Source organism: Periplaneta americana, chromosome 7, assembly GCF_040183065.1.
Source record: "Periplaneta americana isolate PAMFEO1 chromosome 7, P.americana_PAMFEO1_priV1, whole genome shotgun sequence".
NCBI lineage: Eukaryota > Metazoa > Arthropoda > Insecta > Blattodea > Blattidae > Periplaneta > Periplaneta americana.
The window spans coordinates 41,196,729-41,216,862 of NC_091123.1; the positions used below are offsets into that span (position 1 = coordinate 41,196,729).

The window sequence follows — 20,134 nt, forward strand, 5'->3', positions numbered from 1 at the left end:
ATATTCGTATGTATAAAGTCCGAAATGTTAAGAATGTAAAATCAAATATAACCATGTTAACTTCTCATCAATACTTAATAATAATCATATGAAAGTGTTTCCTTCATTTCGAAACATAGTGCAGTCTATATTATAATACGAGTGTTACATAATTACTTTCCTGTACGCCAATAGAACGATCGTATACGAATAAAACGGATATGATTATTATACAGATTCGCCCCGCAAGACCAACGCTCCTTTTAGACGCAAGAAAAACTATACAGTCTGAATTCTGCAACATTTTTTCTCTGGTGGAGGCAAATGAATGCGGAAATCAGCATAACATTCTGACAAAGTAAGAAATAACAGTCAAATTTTATCCGGAACCCTTTCATTCAGAGACGTTTTTTCACGTGCTGTGAGTACGGCAAAGTTGCTATTTCCGTGATACCCCTAAACCCGTGATACTTTTTTAAAAATTGAATGTCAGTCAAATCTTCGCCGTTCGACCATAGCGCCAGACATCTTTCTCAAAAGAGTGCATCTTTCGCCTACTTTTGAGACCGGTGAATTTCATAGCAAGATATCTAATCCCGTGACATTCAGTGAAAAGAAAACGTATCACGGATTTAAGAGTATCACGGGATTAGGAAACTTTACCCTATAAAATGCAGAACTCTGAACTTTACTTCACTTGAAAGAAAGCTATACTAATGAGTTTTATCGCTCTTAAAAATTCGTCACCGTCTCTCGAGTATAACTCGAAAACTCAGACTCTAATGACAAACCCGACCAATGAGGACCATTCTTTCGCAACAGTCAAAAGCTTTTAATTAGTATACAATTCATTGTACCTCCATCCTGCAAGACTAAGTTGTTTCATCTGCCATGTTGCCGCTGAGTGCTATCGACGTGTCACGAGGACTAATACCATGATCGATTGCTTCGTAATGCAGGGCGGGTCGCCTTCAATTGCTCTAAATGTACACCCATCAATCATTCAAAAACATAACAAATGAAAGCTATTAGAATGTTTTGCTTATTGGAGTTACAACTACATAGAGTTACGATATTATGAAAGGGAAATTGAGTCGAGTAGCCTTTTTTGAGTGGCTGTACTTTTCGTAAGCAATTAAATGTGGAATTTCAGTACCTCATTTAAGAGAAACAGAGTCGTTTTTCATATCTTCAAGAGAAGTGTCGGCTCTAATTGGGTTCCAAGGCATTCTTTAAGTAGCCTCAAGAATCAGAGCGATAAGAAATTGCCATAATTAAGTACAGAGTTCTTCGAGGTCGGGTAGTACACAGAATTATGAAAGATTAATTCAAGGCTCAGTCAGCTACAGGGAGGAGGGAGCAACATCATTCATGCCAACCTAACAAAAATTAACAACTATCATTGTGACAAAAATTTAATCGCATAAAAGAAAATAAAATTTATACAAATATAAAAATTGGAAATTTATCTTTTGAAGAGGTGGAAAAATTCAAATACCTGGGAGCAACAGTAACAAATATAAATGATACTCGGGACGAAATTAAACACAGAATAAATATGGGAAATGCCTGTTATTATTCGGTTGAGAATCTTTTATCATCCAGTCTGCTGTCAAAAATCTGAAAGTTAGAATTTATAAAACAGTTCTATTACCGGTTGTTCTTTATGGTTATGAAACTTGGACTCTCACTTTGAGAGACGAACATAGGTTAAGGGTGTTTGAGAATAAGGTGCTTAGGAAAATATTTGGGCTAAAAGGGATGAAGTTACAGGAGAATGGATAAAGTTACACAACACAGAACTGCACGCATTGTATTCTTCACCTGACATAATTAGGAACATTAAATCCAGACGTTTGAGATGGGCAGGGCTTGTAGCACGTATGGGCGAATCCAGAAATGCATATAGAGTGTTAGTTGGGAGGTCAGAGGGAAAAAGACCTTTGGGGAGGCCGAGACGTAGATGGGAAGATAAATGGATTTGAGGGAGGTGGGATATGATGATAGAGACTGGATTAATCTTGCTCAGGATAGGGACCAATGGGGGGCTTATGTGAGGGCGGCAATGAACCTTCGGGTTCCTTAAAAGCCAGTAAGTAAGTAAATCAAAACGAATAACTAAAAGTATAGTTTCGGGTACCAGACTGAATTGCTAAGATATTTATGCGGAGACTAACAAGAAAATGACAAAAAATAGGGAAGATGGAGAATGTTGGTTGTGCTGTGAAAGACCTGCCCTTGGACAGAAAACTATCAATGAATGAATGAGGGCCAAAATAAAATTTATACAAATGAATCAAAAGCAATAATTAAAAATAGCAAATATTTGGTATTAGAATGGTTTCTAAGTTTTTGAATGAGTTACAAGTAATATTGATTTCTGCATTAATATAATTAAAAACGAAGCAACAATTTCTGGTCTTCCGCTAATATACTCATCAGTAGCCTACCTATACTGCCACTTCGACGCGCTGACACTCACTTACATATGCTACAGAAATGTAACTCCACTTCCATGTCAACGACACGCCGATGAACTCCCAAGGACAAGTGTCATGTTGTTAATCAACTGTTGAATAATTCAACGCTAACGTTCACCGACGAATGCAATTTATAATTCAACTTCCAATCAAATGAAATATTGAAGTCTCAATTTCAGGATGTGGAATGAAAACATATTATGCATTGCGCTCCTTCTATCAACAATTCTGCTAACACTACAGTAGCTGCATTGTATCGATCACTCGTAACAACGTTCATACGCGAAATTACTCCACTCAAGTAAATGAATTTAATTACAATGCACGTCATTTCACAGCACGAAATGTAACCTATTGTACAAATTTAATGAGAGTATTGGGTTATGAAACTCGTAGATTAGTAAATACCAGAAATATTTTTAAACATAAGCGAAATTCAACAAAACAATATTAGTACCATAAGATAAAAATTATTAAACGGTAGAAAATAATGAAGATGGATGGATAGCTCAGTTGGTAGAGAAAATGGCTGCAGACTGAAAAGTCCTGTGTTCAATCCAGGGTAGTGGCGGAGTTTTTCTCTTTGCTAAAATTTCCAGAACGGCCTCGAAGTTCATTTAGCCTCCTATCAAACTGAGTACCAGGTCTTACCCGGGGTAAAAGGAGTCGGAGTGTGGTGCCGACCACACCACCACATTCTAGTGCCGGAGTAACGAAAGAAAGCACGGAGCTCTATCTCCATGTCCCTCCCCAAGCGCTTTCATGGCGTGATGTATACTCGTGAAATCTGACTGCAACACTGTTTTAAGTCATTCATGTTAAAGGTGACCAATCCAACACGTACGTTGCAACTTAAGGACGAGATCTAAATTCACTGCCCTATCTCCTACATAAAAATAGTATTGCGAAAAGAAATAACACTAATATGGAACACAATACGGACAAACATCAGGAACGGTCAAGGCACAAGGGAACTATTTTTTTCCAGCATTGTGGGATCGATTTAAGAGCAAGCTCTTTGAACCGGACTTTATAACTACACAGTATGCTACAGGACACGAAGGTTCAAAAGCTATCTCGAAGGATTTAGAATAAACTCACTAGTTGAACAACTGTGTAAAAAGGAAGAAGCGTTATTGACTTAAAATATTTATTACTTGACTATCCAAATTCAGGACACAAGATATTTGTTACAGTATACAGGCTGATCATGGAAGGCGTTCTGGAACTTGAAGTTCATATGGATGGACAAGACAATCAACCGATCTCAAGTTCGAGGCACTACAGACATGTATAATCCCAGTTTTTCTATACGGCTGCCAAACTTGGACATTGTCCGAGAGACAACGCTCAAGTATACAAACATGCCAGAGGAAGATGCAAAGAAAAATACTGGGCATCACGCTACGAGACAGAATGACACAAACGAAACACTGCAAAGACTGACGAACACTACTGACGCAGCAGAACGAGCCACGGCAAAGAAGTGGACCTGGGGGGGGGGGGGCATGTGGCGAGACTACACCAGACAAGATGGACCCATGCAGTCACGATGTGGGACCCCTACGTCGGAAAGAGAGGACAGGGAAAACCACGGCTCAGATGGTCTGACATGTTTGCCAAAGAGGCGGGGAAACAGTGGTCGAGGACAGCAAAGAACAGAGTTTTGTGGAAAGAACTAGGGAAGGTCATTGTAAATAAATAATGTAATCAGTGTTAAGATATTGTAAATAGTAAATTCAGTATTAGTGAAAGTGTGACAAAAATTTTGTAAATAGTAAAGTCAGTGTTGAGAAAGTGTCAGTTAAATAGTGTAAATATCAATCAGTGTTTGTCAAAGTGCCGGTGTTAGTAATATGTGAATAGTGCAAGAAAAATTAACAAAGAACAGAGTGCTGAGACTAGTTGAAGTTTAATAAGGTTATTAACCATGTCACAAAAGTAGTATACACGACAAGCTCGCCTGGATTGGCTCACCAAGCGAGTACACTTGAGCCATCCCTGTCGAGGGGGTTCTAACCCCATCACAGGAGGCCTGTGCCCAACATGGGATATCATGGCTAGCATTCATACAGGCTGATTCATTATTACGTGTAAATACTTTGTGTGTGTATTGTAGAGGTGAAACTAAGACTAAAACGCTCTATACAACTTATTCTCAAAACCTTTAATTCCAGAGTTCCAGTAGATGGCATCTACGTCGTAGTAACTGCATAGGCATTACTGTACTGTTCTCCCACACATTTGGTGTGGTATTGTGGGGAATCAGTTACTCGGACCTCGAGTTCTACCTTCGCGGTTGAATGGGAAAATCTACCGCGAATTCTTGGAACGCGAATTGTATAGTCTGCTACATGATATCCCTCTTGCAACGCGAGTAAACTTATGGTTTATGCACAATGGTGCTCCTGCGCATTACTGCCGCAACGTAAGGGCGTGTCTCAATGCTGTGTATCCAGATAAATGGATAGGCCGCGCAGAGCCAACTCCTTGGCCAGCCAGATCACCGGACATGAACCCTCTGGACTTCTACCTTTGGGGCCGCCTGAAATCGTTAGTGTATGCCTCTGCTGTACTTATCGTAGAAGTACTACAACAGCGAATTGAACATGCGTGTGGAATTGTTCGTAATGAGTTGAAGGGCTGTTCAGAGATCCCTAAGACGGCGAGCACAGGTATGTCTTCAAGTTGAGGGATAGCACTTTGAACATGTATTACACTAAGAATTGTGCAAATGTGTAAAGTCTAGAAGAAATTGCTCTACATTCTTTACTGTGTTTGGTTTTAGTTCACAAAACGTGCATAAGTGGACTGCCGAGGCTATGGGTTTAGTGACTGTGGTTGTTTTTGTATTGAAGTCGAAATGCACTGCACGAAAGTGATAATTAATTTACATTTGGTATGTTATCCTTTCTTTGTTTGGGAGCGCAAGTTCCACGCAAAATGGCGTTAACTCTGGAATTAAAGGTTTTGAGAAAAAGTTGTATAGAACGTTTTAGTCTTAGTTTCACCTCTACATTACACAAAGTATTTACACGTAATAATGAATCACCCTGTATATCTGGAAAGTTCCAAAGTAAGCTACATTCAATCTATTAGGCCTTATAAGCATATTTCAAAATAAATGTGCTAAGGACTTCAAATTTATTATCAAGATGTTTAAAATATGTACCTTAATTAGTAAATCTAATTTAATCATCATATGCAGAGACAAAGAGGAAAGCAGAAGATAGGAAAGATTGAGAATGCTGGATTTTCAGTGAAAGACCTGCCCTTGAGAAGAAAACTATGAATGAATGAATGGTATAGCGCCTCTTGAAGCGAAAACTAAATCCTAGTCAACTAAATGTAAAATACGGTTACCAGAAATTCGGAAATATAAAATCATTTTTGATGTTGAATACCTCTTTCTCGCAACGAGTATGGGCATCCGTTCCGGTATCCGTAGTGAAGCAAGAAAAGACAGAATTTCAAATGCTTGCTGTAACAAGACTATGAGTTACAGACGTATCCTAATGTTATTAGTAGTTAGGCCCTGAACCAATGTAATCTACTGTACGTGACCACGCCAATGACGCCACCGACCCTAGCTACGGGCGTTGGAGTTGCGTATAAAATTAGCCGTGCCAAGCAGACTCTCCCAGTAATATCTTGACATCGAGAGCAGCTACAGACTTGCGCAAACACTCGTTTTATTTGCAATTTCGAGTTCAATAACATTAAAATGATAATAACCACATACAATATACTTTGAATGAACGATATTGAGAAATTTGTTCGTGCTGGGGCTAATTTCGAAATGTCGCTTCATACTGCATGATCTTCATTAATTATTTCCCTTATCACAGATCAATACTCTTCATTTGTAATCCAAAACAAAAATAAAACATTCGAACTAACACAACTATAGTTTCATTCTCGAAACTGTGTGCCGGCTTATCCCCGATAAAGCGGGGATTTTTTTTTACGAGCGTTTGAACCTACTCATCAAACTCTACAATTTAGCGTTTCACATCGCGACTCCCTTTTTTAAAAGAGCATATGTAACCAGAAAACCGTGCAAATTGTCTCTGTCTTGTGTATCATATTTTAAAAACAATAAAATGTTATAAAATATTCGGATGTATAAAGCCCGAAATGTCAACAATATAAAATCAAATATAAAAATGACAAATGTAACCTTAGGATGTAAAGGGTCCAACGTTTCGTTAATCTCCCTGTCTTTTTAGTTTAATTAAAATTGTTTAATTTTAATAATGGAAACATCAACAAAGCAGACCGCATCAATTGATAATAAAGATATTGAGAATTCCTGTTACCCGGTACCAATTTAAAATTGAGTGAAAGAAATGTGATACAGTTGCAACGCCTTACGGTACTGCAACCGGCACAACTGATGAGTGGAAGAAGAAAGTGATTATGCAAGGCGAATTTAATTTACTTCCTGCTACAGCGGCAACCAGCGAAACGAGTCTGTCAGAGAAGTTGCCGCCACAGCAAAGCGTACTGCAATCTACTGAGTGTTTTTTTTTTTTTTTTTTTTTTTTTTTTTTTTTTAAATTAATTTCAACCGGCCAGAGGCCGTTTTCCAAAGTTATCTATTTTTGTTTTCTGTTTGTTTACCTTTGTTTCCTTCTTTTTTTTTTTTTTTTTTTTTTTTACTTATACTAATACAATCACAACACCCATGCCCGAGGCGGGACTCGAACCCACAACCCTTCGGACCAAGCGATAGGGACATGCCGTGCCCCTACCGCTTGAGCCATCCGGGCCGGCAGTGTGTTCAGTTCAAAGTGTGTCATGGCTCGCTGTATGCCGTCATATGGCTAGTCGATGAGCCTAGAGAATTCAATCTTCCTATACTTCCGCAGAGGTGTATTACCTATGTGCCAGAGAAGTTGCATAGCAAGTACGGCGTTCATTCTGAAGAGTACTTACCGATATGTACGGCAACGCCGGTAGTGGCAGGAATGTGAACTCTTTGGAAACACGTACCGAGGTGGGATTTTTTCCTTACTGTCAGGATATGGGGAGAGGGTTAGGACGATTTCTTACGTATTTGTTGACATTAACTTCGACGGTCAACATGGACACGGAGCATTTGATTTGTATTGTGGAATGTTGCCGTACGCAACCGATAACAAATACCCTGCGTACGACTTGGCCGCGTAAAACACAGTTCGAAAGAGGTTATGGTAGCACACAGACCGTACAGACCGCCATCTGTTGCTACGACGTTCAAGTTATACCGCACACGTTCTCAAGTTCAGATTGAACGCCTTGATTAATAGGCAACTTCTCTGACATAAAAGCTGAAACTCGCTTAAAATCGCTGACTCACAACAGTGACATCATGACACACTTTGAAATGAAGATTTCCTGCAGTCTAATTACAAAATTGAAAGCAGGTACTCACTTTCACTTGTTGAAGGGCTTCTTCTGGTGTCAGATGTGCGACTGAGTCCAATTGCTCGTCAGCCCAGGCCTTGACGGCTTCACTTGCTTCCCTGTATTGCCTCCACAGTCGAACAGCGTCTTGATAGCGGTTACAAAGATCCAAGAGAGATTGACAAGTGTCGTTCCAAGCAGTTACTGCTTCAGCTACTTCCGCTTCGATCTTCACGCTGATAGCAGGATCGCAAGAAGATGTTAATGGTTCAGCAGCGGCTCTCAGATCATCTAACAAGTCTTCCCGCTGACCCAGAGTTCCATATAATCCCTGAAACAATGAAAATAAGATTACTTGTAGCGTTTGGGTTGTGATGGAATTTCTGGATTTTGCGACCGTCTGTTAAAATTTAATGTTTAAACCATTTAGAAACTAATAGGTGTTTATATTTAGAGTAACATCATGTGAAATTTGAAATTTATGCAATTTTGGTACGGTTAATCTTTGTCCTATTATTTGGGGCAACCAACTTAACAGAATATTTAAGTGGTTAAGAATCGTTAGGGAATTTAAATTTCGACATAGTTCCCAAAATAAAAAAAAAAATCATCGAAAATATTCATGTTACTGACAAATCTCATATTTCAGAGTAATATTTACCCAAATAATAACTATCAATATACATGCATGACACATTCCTTTTCATTGCACTCGTACGTAATATGCAGTAGGCCTAATTAAAAGACTGATATTTTAAAAATAAACAAGATCACATTCTTTCAGATACATTCATTTCGAAGATCACATCATTCAAAATAAACAAGATCACTTTCAGATACATTCATTTGCAAGATCAAATCTTTCAAAATAAACAAGATCACATTCTTTCAGATACATTCATTTGTAAGATCACATCATTCAAAATAAACAAGATCACATTCTTTCAGATACATTCATTTGTAAGATCACATCATTCAAAATAAACAAGATCACATTCTTTCAGATACATTCATTTGCAAGATCACATCATTCAAAATAAACAAGATCACATTCTTTCATATACATTCATTTGCAAGATCACATCATTCAAAATAAACAAGATCACATTCTTTCAGATACATTCGTTTGCAAGATCACATCATTCAAAATAAACAAGATCACATTCTTTCAGATACATTCATTTCTAAGATCACATCATTCAAAATAAACAAGATCACATTCTTTCAGATACATTCATTTGCAAGATCACATCATTCAAAATAAACAAGATCACATTCTTTCAGATATATTTATTTGCAAGATCACATCATTTTCACTGCACTCTATTTCAACCTATACAGAAAGATTTACAACATTATAACGTCAACGCTTCCGTTGCATGTTGCGAGGGGAATAATCCTGGATACTAATATGTAGATGCTGCATATTTCGGTAGATTATATTTCATATGAACTTAACACATTTGGATATACGCGATCTAAGTTTTTTATTTATTACTATTCATTGTGATTTAAAAATTAAGAGGAAAATCGTAATGGCCTATTATGAATAAATTGTCATTTTATGCAATTTTGATAAAATGTATTATATTCATAACATTTTTCTCAATGCAAAAGTTATCGTACTTGACGTATGCATATTTTTCTGCTAAATTAATCGTAGATATTGCATATGAAAAAATTCTGTTCCAAAGTTTACAAGGGAAAATATACTAGGCCTATTTATCGGAAAGATAAATTACTTATCCGGTATCAAGGATGCTAAAAAATGTGTATTTTCGTACAAATTTCGGACAGATCTTTTGTAGAATCACACTCTTTCTCTGTACTGAAAATGAGATACTAAACAGACAGGTAACATAGATGATAAAAATTAAAAGGGCCTATTCTTTATCTCCGAAATCTTAGCGTACAAGTATATGTTCTACCTTTAAAATCACATATGTTCTACCTTTAAAATCACAGTTTTTTTTATACGAGATGTAATGGACCACTTGATTATACTGCATACCAAGTTAACAAAACATTAACTACCCGTTAGTGAATTAGATCGATATCGTGATTATGACGACATACTTTTATTAATGCTATACCGTACACATTAGGTAGTAGAGTATGAGAATGAATTTCATCATAATTAAAAATCAAATGCATTAGTAATATTTTAAATAACATTAATGAAATGGAAACAATGGCTTTTAAGTATGGGAATCCAGTAAGCTCAAACGTTTTCATTTATGACAGTTTTATAAAAAAAAGCATAGTATTATAACTGGCAGTCAAACAGAATGGAGCCTGAGTGAATTATAATGGGAGAAAGAGTAATTGTCTCATGCCTCAACGTTAATCATAGGATCAGTGCACTCATTAGAACCAGGTACCCGGCTGCTGAAGCCGTTAGCCCTGTGAACTAGCAGTGTATTTGTTTCCCCTGTAAGAAATTACGTTTTAATATAAAAGAGAAGACAATTTTTTTAGGTTTAGGCTATATTATGTTAAGCGTATGTATAGCAGTAGTGTTTACAAATTGCAATATTTTAATGAAATAATGTGCGCACACGCAAGAGCCTGGCGAGGTGAGGTCGCTCGGCAGACATCAATATGGATGGCGAAGCCAAGTCCCGAAGAAGGCGACTATAATGAAGACGTCAACGTCAATAATTTAGTAAAATAAGGGAGGAAATTTTGGAGACAAGGGATTAGGTTCGTGGCCCATTTATTTTAGGTCTCATGAAATGTAAATTATCTTTTGAATAAGATTTATACATACTAATGAAATTAACAGAATTTCGAATAATGTACGGCACAACAGAACAGTAGGCCTATTTGGAAACATATAAAAACAATGCCATAAATGTTTTATATGTTTTCTAGGGGCAGAAACGATCGTTGGACAGGAAGGCACAGTCACGAAATTATGTTAGCATACTTTTAGAAGTGTAGAAAGAATAAGACGTGAAGATGTCGGTTATTTAACGACGCTGTCTCTACTAAATACTAGATTTTAGCGTCGATGGAACTGGTGATATCGAGATGGCATTTGACAAGATGAGGCGGAAGATTCGCCATGAAAGTACCTGACAGTCGCCCAGTTGGGAAAACCTTGGATAAAACCCGTAATCAGTCTAAGCGGAAATGGAACCCATGTTCGAGCGAAACTATAATCAGCGAGCAAAAGTGTCTACAGCCTGAGCTATGCCGGTGGCTACGAAAGTGCAAAAAATATCAAAATCAGGACTAGTTAATGAAAACAATACTAAAAAAATTATAATAATAATAAAATCAGGGATGAACATTTTCTGAGATTGGACTGTTATCACTTTTCGAATGCATACTACAGTACGAGTCAGGAAGAAAAAGTCTGGAAAAGTTCAAGAAAGCTGTGAACTGAGCCAAACAGGCCGTTTGGCCTAAACAGTGACACAAATGATGATGATGATAATAATAATAATAATTTAGATCACATGACCTGTTTGGCTTACTTCACAGCTTTAATGAACTTTTCCAGACTTTTTCTTCCTGACTCGTATTCTAGTATGCATTCGAAAAGTTATTATTATTATTATTATTATTATTATTATTATTATTATTATTATTATTATTATTATTAGATACATACTTCGAAGTATACAAGAAAATTATAAGGTACATTCCTGAAGCAATATTCGTATAATTTTTTATGCTCGACCATGCCGAAATATAGTAATTATACACCTGGTAGCAGTCCTTTAATGCATGTCATTAAAGTATACCTATTCATTAAAGTTCAGGCTTTCGATTATTCTCGGATATGCAATCGAAAAACAACTATCGAAAGGTCACGGAGGCTAGAAATCCAATACTGTCGCAGAAGGTTATGTTCTGTTACTATAATAATTAGCGTTAATTGTAAATAATATTCAAATACATTCAATTTGTCATCTCGTTTTTCAATGTCGAATTCAATTTCAAGGTTATATCAAGACTAATGTTTATCTTACTCTCTAGATTATATCAAGGTCGTCGACATTCGTTTCCCGGAAAAAATCAATACTTTCGCGTCTGCGCACATCTCACAATTCATGAGGTAGGCTATTGCACTCATTCACATAACAATAACATGAATACTTATGAATAATTTCAAGTTAGAAATATGGTCGAGCATAAAAAGTCGTATGAAACTTGCCTATAATGGTAATTAAGACGCACGTATGAAAATTATGAAACTCGCTCGCTTCATAAACATCCTCGCGTCTTAATTACTACCATTATAGGCTAGTTGCATAATGTACTATTAAAAGCGTATCCATGTTAACTTATATACGAATGTAAAGATCTTAATTTTAATCAACCACTGCAATTTAATTAACTATTAAATAACTTAATAAAATTGATTAATGAGAAAAGTGTGGCAAACTATACCGATCTCTCTCTACAGCCGAGACAGAAGGGATTTTCAAAGATAGAGGGTAATCCCGCGGTTAATGTTATTAAGAAACACACTGTAGAAGCAAAATATCAAGTTTGAAACCGTCGTAATAACGTTTACGACTGCGCAAGAAACTCGAACCTGGCTGGAGATAGTGACAACGCATAACAATATATGCGATAAAGTGGGCTTAGCTCACTTAAATGAGGACTAAGGCGGTGATGACTTCATCGTGACTACAAATTGTACCACACGGCGAAGGAATGTTAAAATTGAGTCCGTGTTTCGAAACAATGCTCAAGGTGACGGAATATCACAATAACAGGAAGTCGTGCCATGGGAAGGGAATTATTTGAATAATTCAACTTGGTTGAGATTATTCACGCCTCTTGAACAATTTCTCCATAAAAATCTAAGATTGTTTCGTACCGCTATACAAATTGAACTCCTAATTATTTTACTCTGTGGAGGAGATTTTCAACGCCTATCAACACGCAATAGTTATCAGAGGGCCTTGCCCCCTTGACAGCGCTTGAAAACTTTGCCGACTGAAGTTATAATTCTGTTTAATTGACATATTTGGAACAATATATGAATCTACTGCTGTTACACTTTGTCAGACTAATTTACAAAATTCCTCTCGACAATTTAGCTACTTCAACCATAATTTTGTACATTTAAGGAACTGTAAAGTAGGGTAAACTTCTTCAAGTATTTGACCTCAATAAAAAGGACTTTAGTTTCATATGAATTTTTGTCATAAGTACTATATATTTTGGAGCTATTACACAAAAAGAAACTGCTCCTCCTTTCTTGGAACACAAATAGATATACATGCTTCGCCAAATAAATAAAATAAAAACGTCTGAACAAGTATTATGATGCTCTCCTACATGTGTTACAGACACTCTCTAATATGTGATAAAAAATTTTACACACGTTTAAGTTAAAACGAACAGCTATATAGTCCCGTCGCTCTAATTTCCTGCAGCCAATCGCGCTGCAGGTCGGCTACATTTAAACGTGTGCGTCTTGTGATTCGCTTATGAAGACGTTATTCATTTCTTAAGGCTCGATAAATACTTAATATAATCGCTCGCCATTTTGGCTCTTTCGTTGGCGTTCGCAGAAAGCACACGAAGGCGTTATTTGCCGCTCAATTATTTGCTGAATTACAGTGCGTTTGATTTATTATCATAGGAGCTACGACATGATAATGTTTAACGGTGTGGCAAATAGATTCCTCGTATGGTAGCTCGCGAACGAAAGAACAAAAATGGCGAACGATACTACCTACCTAGACTTTATAGAGCCTTCACTTCCTAAGACTTAAGCAAAGACGTGGAGTCACGCCGGAAATAACAGCGTCGCGACTTTAACTCTAACTGTAACTATTTTCTCAAAGAAATGTCGATACTTTCACGATTAATAATTCTTATTGACTAAAAGTAATGTGCTTATAAAATACTTAGCATTGTAAGATTTAAGAAATATCTTGTTGGTTACATCAATGGATATGCAAATAAAAAAAAAGACATTTCTCTAGATATCCTTAAGAAGATCTGATAATAAAGAACATCAATATAATGTATTTTTACGATGTTATCAATATGTAAGAATTAAATTTTAATTTAAGTCCGGTTTTATTTTCAAAGAAAATAATTCTTAAAAGAGTGACTTCCATGTTTTAGAAGAAATGCATTTTTGTGACTAATCTCTTTGGAACAATTTCGTATTGTAAATATTTACGTGGATGCATCTCTCTTCTTGCCAAGATGGAGTGTAGAATCTTATTGTGGAACATAATAATGTAAAATTTAGTATCAATTTAAAAGGCAGGACCTATATATTTTTGTTTTGTACCTGTAGGGCTAAATGATTTAAATTGCTAAAATTGATTAGAGATCTTGAACTTAAAATGTTTGAATTTTTGGATAAACCAGAAGTCATAGACGTAAAAAAAAAAAATAGAAAATTAAGGTAAGTGATGTAAAATCATTTGTCACCATCTTTTCCCTTTCACACACATTTATATTCTAGTGCTCAAATGGGAGGTTATGACCCGCGTAATAAATGTGAGAACATTTTGAAAACATTTCATTGAGAATTTTTAAAAATTATTAAATATCACTTTAATATTTAACTACTTTTAAATAAAAAAATTGTATTTCATATAAAAATGAAAATATAAAAAAATTCGTCATTTGGAACTATTCATTAAGTTACCGTGCGGTGAACGTATGAGGCAAATTTCAAGTGAATATCTTTAATAGTACCAGAATTATTGTATTTCGAAGACTGAAAAATGCAGAACATTTTGGTCTGCGGATATGAGAAAAGAAGTTTCTACAATTAACTTACGTATATGTCACGAGAGTGCGCATGGGCACTTAAAATAATATCAATTATTTAGCGTCATATGATGCGGTTTTTTAATTATATTTACATAGATGAAGGGATTTTGTGATTAAAAAATTGTCATACTTCGTCAAATTCTGTTATTTTATATTATATTATCGTTTAATTTAACACAAAATCATCGGATATTTAATTTTCGTAGAACTTTTAAAATATTATTAATTTGTTCGCGGTTCCTCATTAACTGCTCTTTAGACTTCCAGAAGGCCCCTGAATCATTGAAAGATTCAAGGCCAAAATTATTCTAAAACTAATATCACTTTACGTAACCCAATACCAAACATTTTATAGGGCAATGAACGTAAAAAAGTAAAGCCTATGTAATTAATTCTTGTTCCCGCGCCAACTGATTTAATTAAAATAATGTCACATTATTAGTAAGGAATCCGGCTTACATACAGTAGACTTAATTTGTAAAAACACTTTTGCTATCAGCCGAAGCGATCCGTATTGAAGCCAGGCTATTCCGGCTACGTGTCTTGCTGCAGCATTGCGTGCCAAACACTCCCGCATTCGCACGTTATAAACCTAGGCTGACATTTGTATAGTCATTCACTGTATAAAATATCTTCATTCATTTAATTGAAACGCGCTGAAACCTCCATGACACGCACTTGAGAGAATGCATGAATAACTGTCAACAGGACTGCATTAAATGCTGCACTTATAGCACTATTTTGCACCAAAGCGTTTAATAATTAATGCTTACTGCCACTTGAGTCTTGACGAGAACTCATCATTCAAACTTGACTGTTCTCTCATAATGCGAATTATTCAATTACCGAGATTGCATTCAGTTCCTGTGACAGCTTTCGCTCTGTTTAATAGCGCGTGGGTCAAAAACAATTAAAATCATCTGATTTCCCAACTCAGTGCTTCTCAAAATATCGATCCTCAGCTGATGCCAGACCTTCCCACGGCCCGGATCCGGCCCTCATCCCGTCATTCTTTATTTTTAGTGCTCACAACAATACTTTTATTGAAACTCTTCTTCCTTATAATTTTAATACCAGAACACAAACCGTTGAAAATATGCGTCACGGGAACTAACCGGATCAAGGAATTGTTGACTGCGTAAAATCCAAAGATTCACCGCAGTGCTTAAGGGGAGAGGATGATATTTTTTTTTAACTTTTTTTCCTATTTGGTGTAAAATATTAATTTTTTGTATGTAGAGAGCTCATAGCTGTGGCAACTCAACCAAATAAAAATATTTAAAAAAAATATTTGGGGGCCCAAATTTGAAAAAAAAAAATAGACTCAATACAGGATTGTACTAAAATTGATATAACTAAACCGTTTTTAAAGATGGATTCAAACAGTTTTTTGCAATGTATTTGCAAAAGCATGTTCTACAAACAGTCTGTAACAGAATTTTTATATTAGTCCCTACGTTTGTAAAATAAACAATTAAAATTTAATAACAATTTTCTGATTTCCTTTCTTGCAAACAAACGGACGTATTTTTAAAATGAAATCAATTAACAAAATTCTGTTACAGAGAAAAGTTTCCTAATAGTCTAAACAATGTGTGTTCTAAATTTCATGCATGTATCAGTAATAGTTCAGAAATTATATCCATCTTTATCTGGAAATTAGCGAAAAAAAAAATGAAGTTACTGGAAACCGATAAAAGCGGGCGTGTGATTTAAAAATCCATAGCGCAGGAAGTTTAAAAATTACGTCTCAATATCCGATAAGGGCACAAATACCCACAAAATGTTATGCAATGCATTCCACACATATCAAAGGGTATTTTAAAGGAAACAAATTTTTTTTTTTTGAAAATTTAATTTATCGGAAACAACAATAAAAGTAGGCGAGTGATTTAAAAATCCATAACGCGGGAAGTTAAAAATGGCGACTCAACATCCAATAAGGGCACAAATACCCAGAAAATGTTATGCTTTGCATTCCACACATATCACAGAGTATTTTAAAGTTTTTTTTTATTATTTACTCATTTTTCATCAAAAATACCATCCTCTCCCCTTAAGCTATAGTCACTGATGCTTAAAATTGCAAGGAAATAGTTTTGGCCTTCGTCTTAGGCCCCACCCCTTATTCTATCTTGGGATTCTCAATGGCCTCTTTCTTTCATTTTGTATACTGCAACGCCCAAACTATCTTCACTGCTCAAATAAAACTCTGAAGAAATACTAGGTCACAAGTAGGATATACAAAGTTTCTATCCCGAAGCTTATAAAGTTCATATTTAATTTTACGACCGAAAATTATCTTAATCGTTTAATTTTCAAACATAATTGAGCTCACAGATAGATAACCTATACAAAACAAACCAGACCTAGCTTGGTAAACATTGTTTGTAATTTAATAGTTAGGACACAGTACTTTAAGTTTTTAGTAGGCTAATTAATTCTGTGGTGTTTAGGCAGAATATGGTAACTCCAAAATGGTCATTTTCTGCTATCTACACCTACCGGTAGATAGAAGCTATAGAAAAGCACGAGCATGTGCATATAATTACAGAGTTCCATAGTGTATGTTATTTTTATTCACATTTGTATGTAAACTAGAATTCTGATTTTTAAAGGAAAAGAGTAAATAAAAATGCTTTTTATCTCAAAACAGCTTTTCTTTGCAGTTATCACGTCTTGACCAAATACCATTTACCACAAAATTTAGATTCAAAACCTATAAATGTTGTATATCTTAAGGGCAGTGGGTAGTGTTGCCTGTGAGATTAAAGAATTTCAAAACAAAAGTTTAGTTCAATATATCTAGGCTTTTATTGTTCAGAGTGGAATAACATTTACCATGGTTATACAATCAATCATTCGGAATTCAGTAATATAAAAGACAACTAATTACTTTCGTAAAATTACTGCAAAATTAACGCCCTAACTTACAACCTGTTTTCCCACTTTGCTAAGTTTATCTCATTCCTCTAGTGCACATTACTTGCTACAATCTTCATTCGTATGCCTTGTATTTTTTTTTAAGTTAATAAGTAAAATATATTCTAAATTATAAAACAAAATTTATTCATATTTTAGAGCCAAAATCATTATTACAATCTACAAAAAATTACAATTAAATCCACTTTCATAATAAAATTTCAAACAATAATCCAATAATAAATATAAATGTAATCCATCTCCACCAAAATATAAAGTGAAAAAGAAAAAAAATATTTAACTTCGATCAATAATTTTGCCATTTTTTCAATGCTTATATATTCTTTCCTCGTGTTATGTGTGCGATATCCTTAAACCCGTAGGTCTACTTTGTAGAAAACAGGCTGCAGAAAACACTGTAAAAATTCGATGTAAATTGATTCAGTAATTTCAGAGAAAAATTCACTTAAGTTTAAAAAATATCGACTTACGAAAAACTGCGTTTAAAAAATGGAAGGATATATCAATTACATTCGCACCAAATTTAAAGAGGCAATTTAAGGATATCTCCAGAGATATACTCGTATATTGTTTTAAGGAACAAGATTTGTACTTATTTTTTTAAACACGAAATAAAAAATTGTATTTTTTACCCATTCTCACTACCTGGTTTCCTTAAACCAAAAAAACATAAAGACCATAAAACATGCTTGTATTGGTGATGTAAAGTCCACATTACATAAAGTGGATAAAATGTGTAAAATATATGACATGAGGAAACAGTATTAATATCAATGGACCTATCACTGAAGAGAGAGGAAGAACGAAACAAATATCTCTAGATAATAATAAATATAATGATTAATAATTAAGCCCCGCGTCATTGTCTCGTGATCTAAGGCGTCATCCCTGGACTCGTGTTACGGAATGAGTGCAGGTTCGAGTCCCCATGAAGAAGCAATTTTCTCATGAAATAACAGCCAATATATGGAACTGGTGCCCACCCAGCATCGTGATGATGAATTTGGGGAGCTACGATAGGTAGCGAATCAGTTTCGTACGCCAACTACAACAGTGCCCTCCACATGTTCCCCCATACTAGTTGGATGATCGTTCACCTCTGCTGAAATATATGGACGTGAGACCAGCAATGAGCTGGCTGGTTGGCCTTGATCCTTCATGAGCTGTCGCAGTACGTATTAATAATAATAATAATAATAATAATAATAATAATAATAATAATAATAATAATAATAATAGTAATAAATAATAATATTATTATTATATTATTATTACTATTAAAACTTGACATTATTAATATGAGTGAATTAAATTATAAATTATAAATTTAATCTTAATTAGTTGTGTTTTCAGGCAGAAAGTACAATATTTCTTGACAGTCACTTCAATGTTTTTCTTTTGCGATACGAAGAATATTTGTAATAAGTTACTGGTACACAAGATCCTTATCGGGTGGAATTTGCGAAACAAAAACGTAAAAATTCGACACGGAATCAGTGACTGATCTCAAACCTCTTATGGTTTAGTCTTTCTTCTACGACTTGTCAAACACACATTACTTACGTATGGCACTAAAATAGATCGCCCAAGTTTTCTTGTCTTATCCACAGGCAGTCGTAATAAAACACGTTATTTATTTAAAGGCATGACCTTATTTCCTTCAGCGACATAAATAACAGATAAATTTACTGGTTTGTATATGCATATGATTACATTTACAATATATACTTGTCGAAGTAGTCATCTTTTTTACTTTTGACACTGGGAGTAAGTGCAGAAATTGATTAAACTTTACATATTACTAAAAGAAACAAAATTACTACGAAAATAGTGTTATAAAAATTGCTACCATGTTTTGACTACCTACGTTTGGAACGATGAGTAACGAAGGGAAAATTCTGAACAACAGAGCAATAAACACAGAGAATGTAACAAGTATTGTGCAGTCACTCCACTCACTTGGATATGCTTGGAAGTAAGACTTCGCTTGCCCATATCATTTTAAGGGTGATGGTAAATGATAAACTGGTGAAATTATAGTGGCATAAACGAAAAGACTTAAAGCAAATCTGATTCAATAAATATTTTCCAATTGTTAATTATACTCGTTTGGATTTGAATCTGAGACTCCAGCGTGGGAAGCCAACGAGTTAGACCCTTAAAAAAATATAAAAAAACACTGCGATCATTTATTAGCTATACTTTTTGACAAAATATATGTTACTCGTAAATATTATGAAAAACGTTCACTTTCAGACAAAATATTACTGGTGTAAAATTAGTTTGTTAGTTCACGGCAACAGAGAACAGAAACAGACGAGGAGCCTATTGCAATTCAGAGATACTGGTACCCGCATCGTACTCCGTAGCTAAAGGAAATATATCCTTTACATAGGTAATATAATCTTAAAATCAATTTCAATTTGTAACGAAACTAAGTAGATTAACAAAATTCAGGCTAAATATTCCTTATCTCTCTATAGAGTCGAGTATCTTCTGCAGGGGTTTACCTTAAGAACATAATTGGAACTTTTTGACCTCATCGTAGACGAAGACTTAGTGGATCATCCGTGAGTTAAGTC

At 35.2% G+C, this 20,134-nt stretch overlaps 1 protein-coding gene across 7 annotated transcripts in view; it reads right to left on the minus strand.

Annotated features, from left to right (window-relative positions):
• Positions 1-20,134, minus strand: part of Msp300 (Muscle-specific protein 300 kDa) — a 1,097,375-nt gene that overhangs the window by 72,115 nt on the left and 1,005,126 nt on the right. For all 7 annotated transcript variants that reach the window (XM_069830616.1, XM_069830615.1, XM_069830612.1 and 4 more), the window contains one exon: positions 7,876-8,178. In XM_069830616.1, coding sequence (XP_069686717.1) covers positions 7,876-8,178 — 303 coding nt within the window. The remainder of the gene's footprint in view (positions 1-7,875; positions 8,179-20,134) is intronic.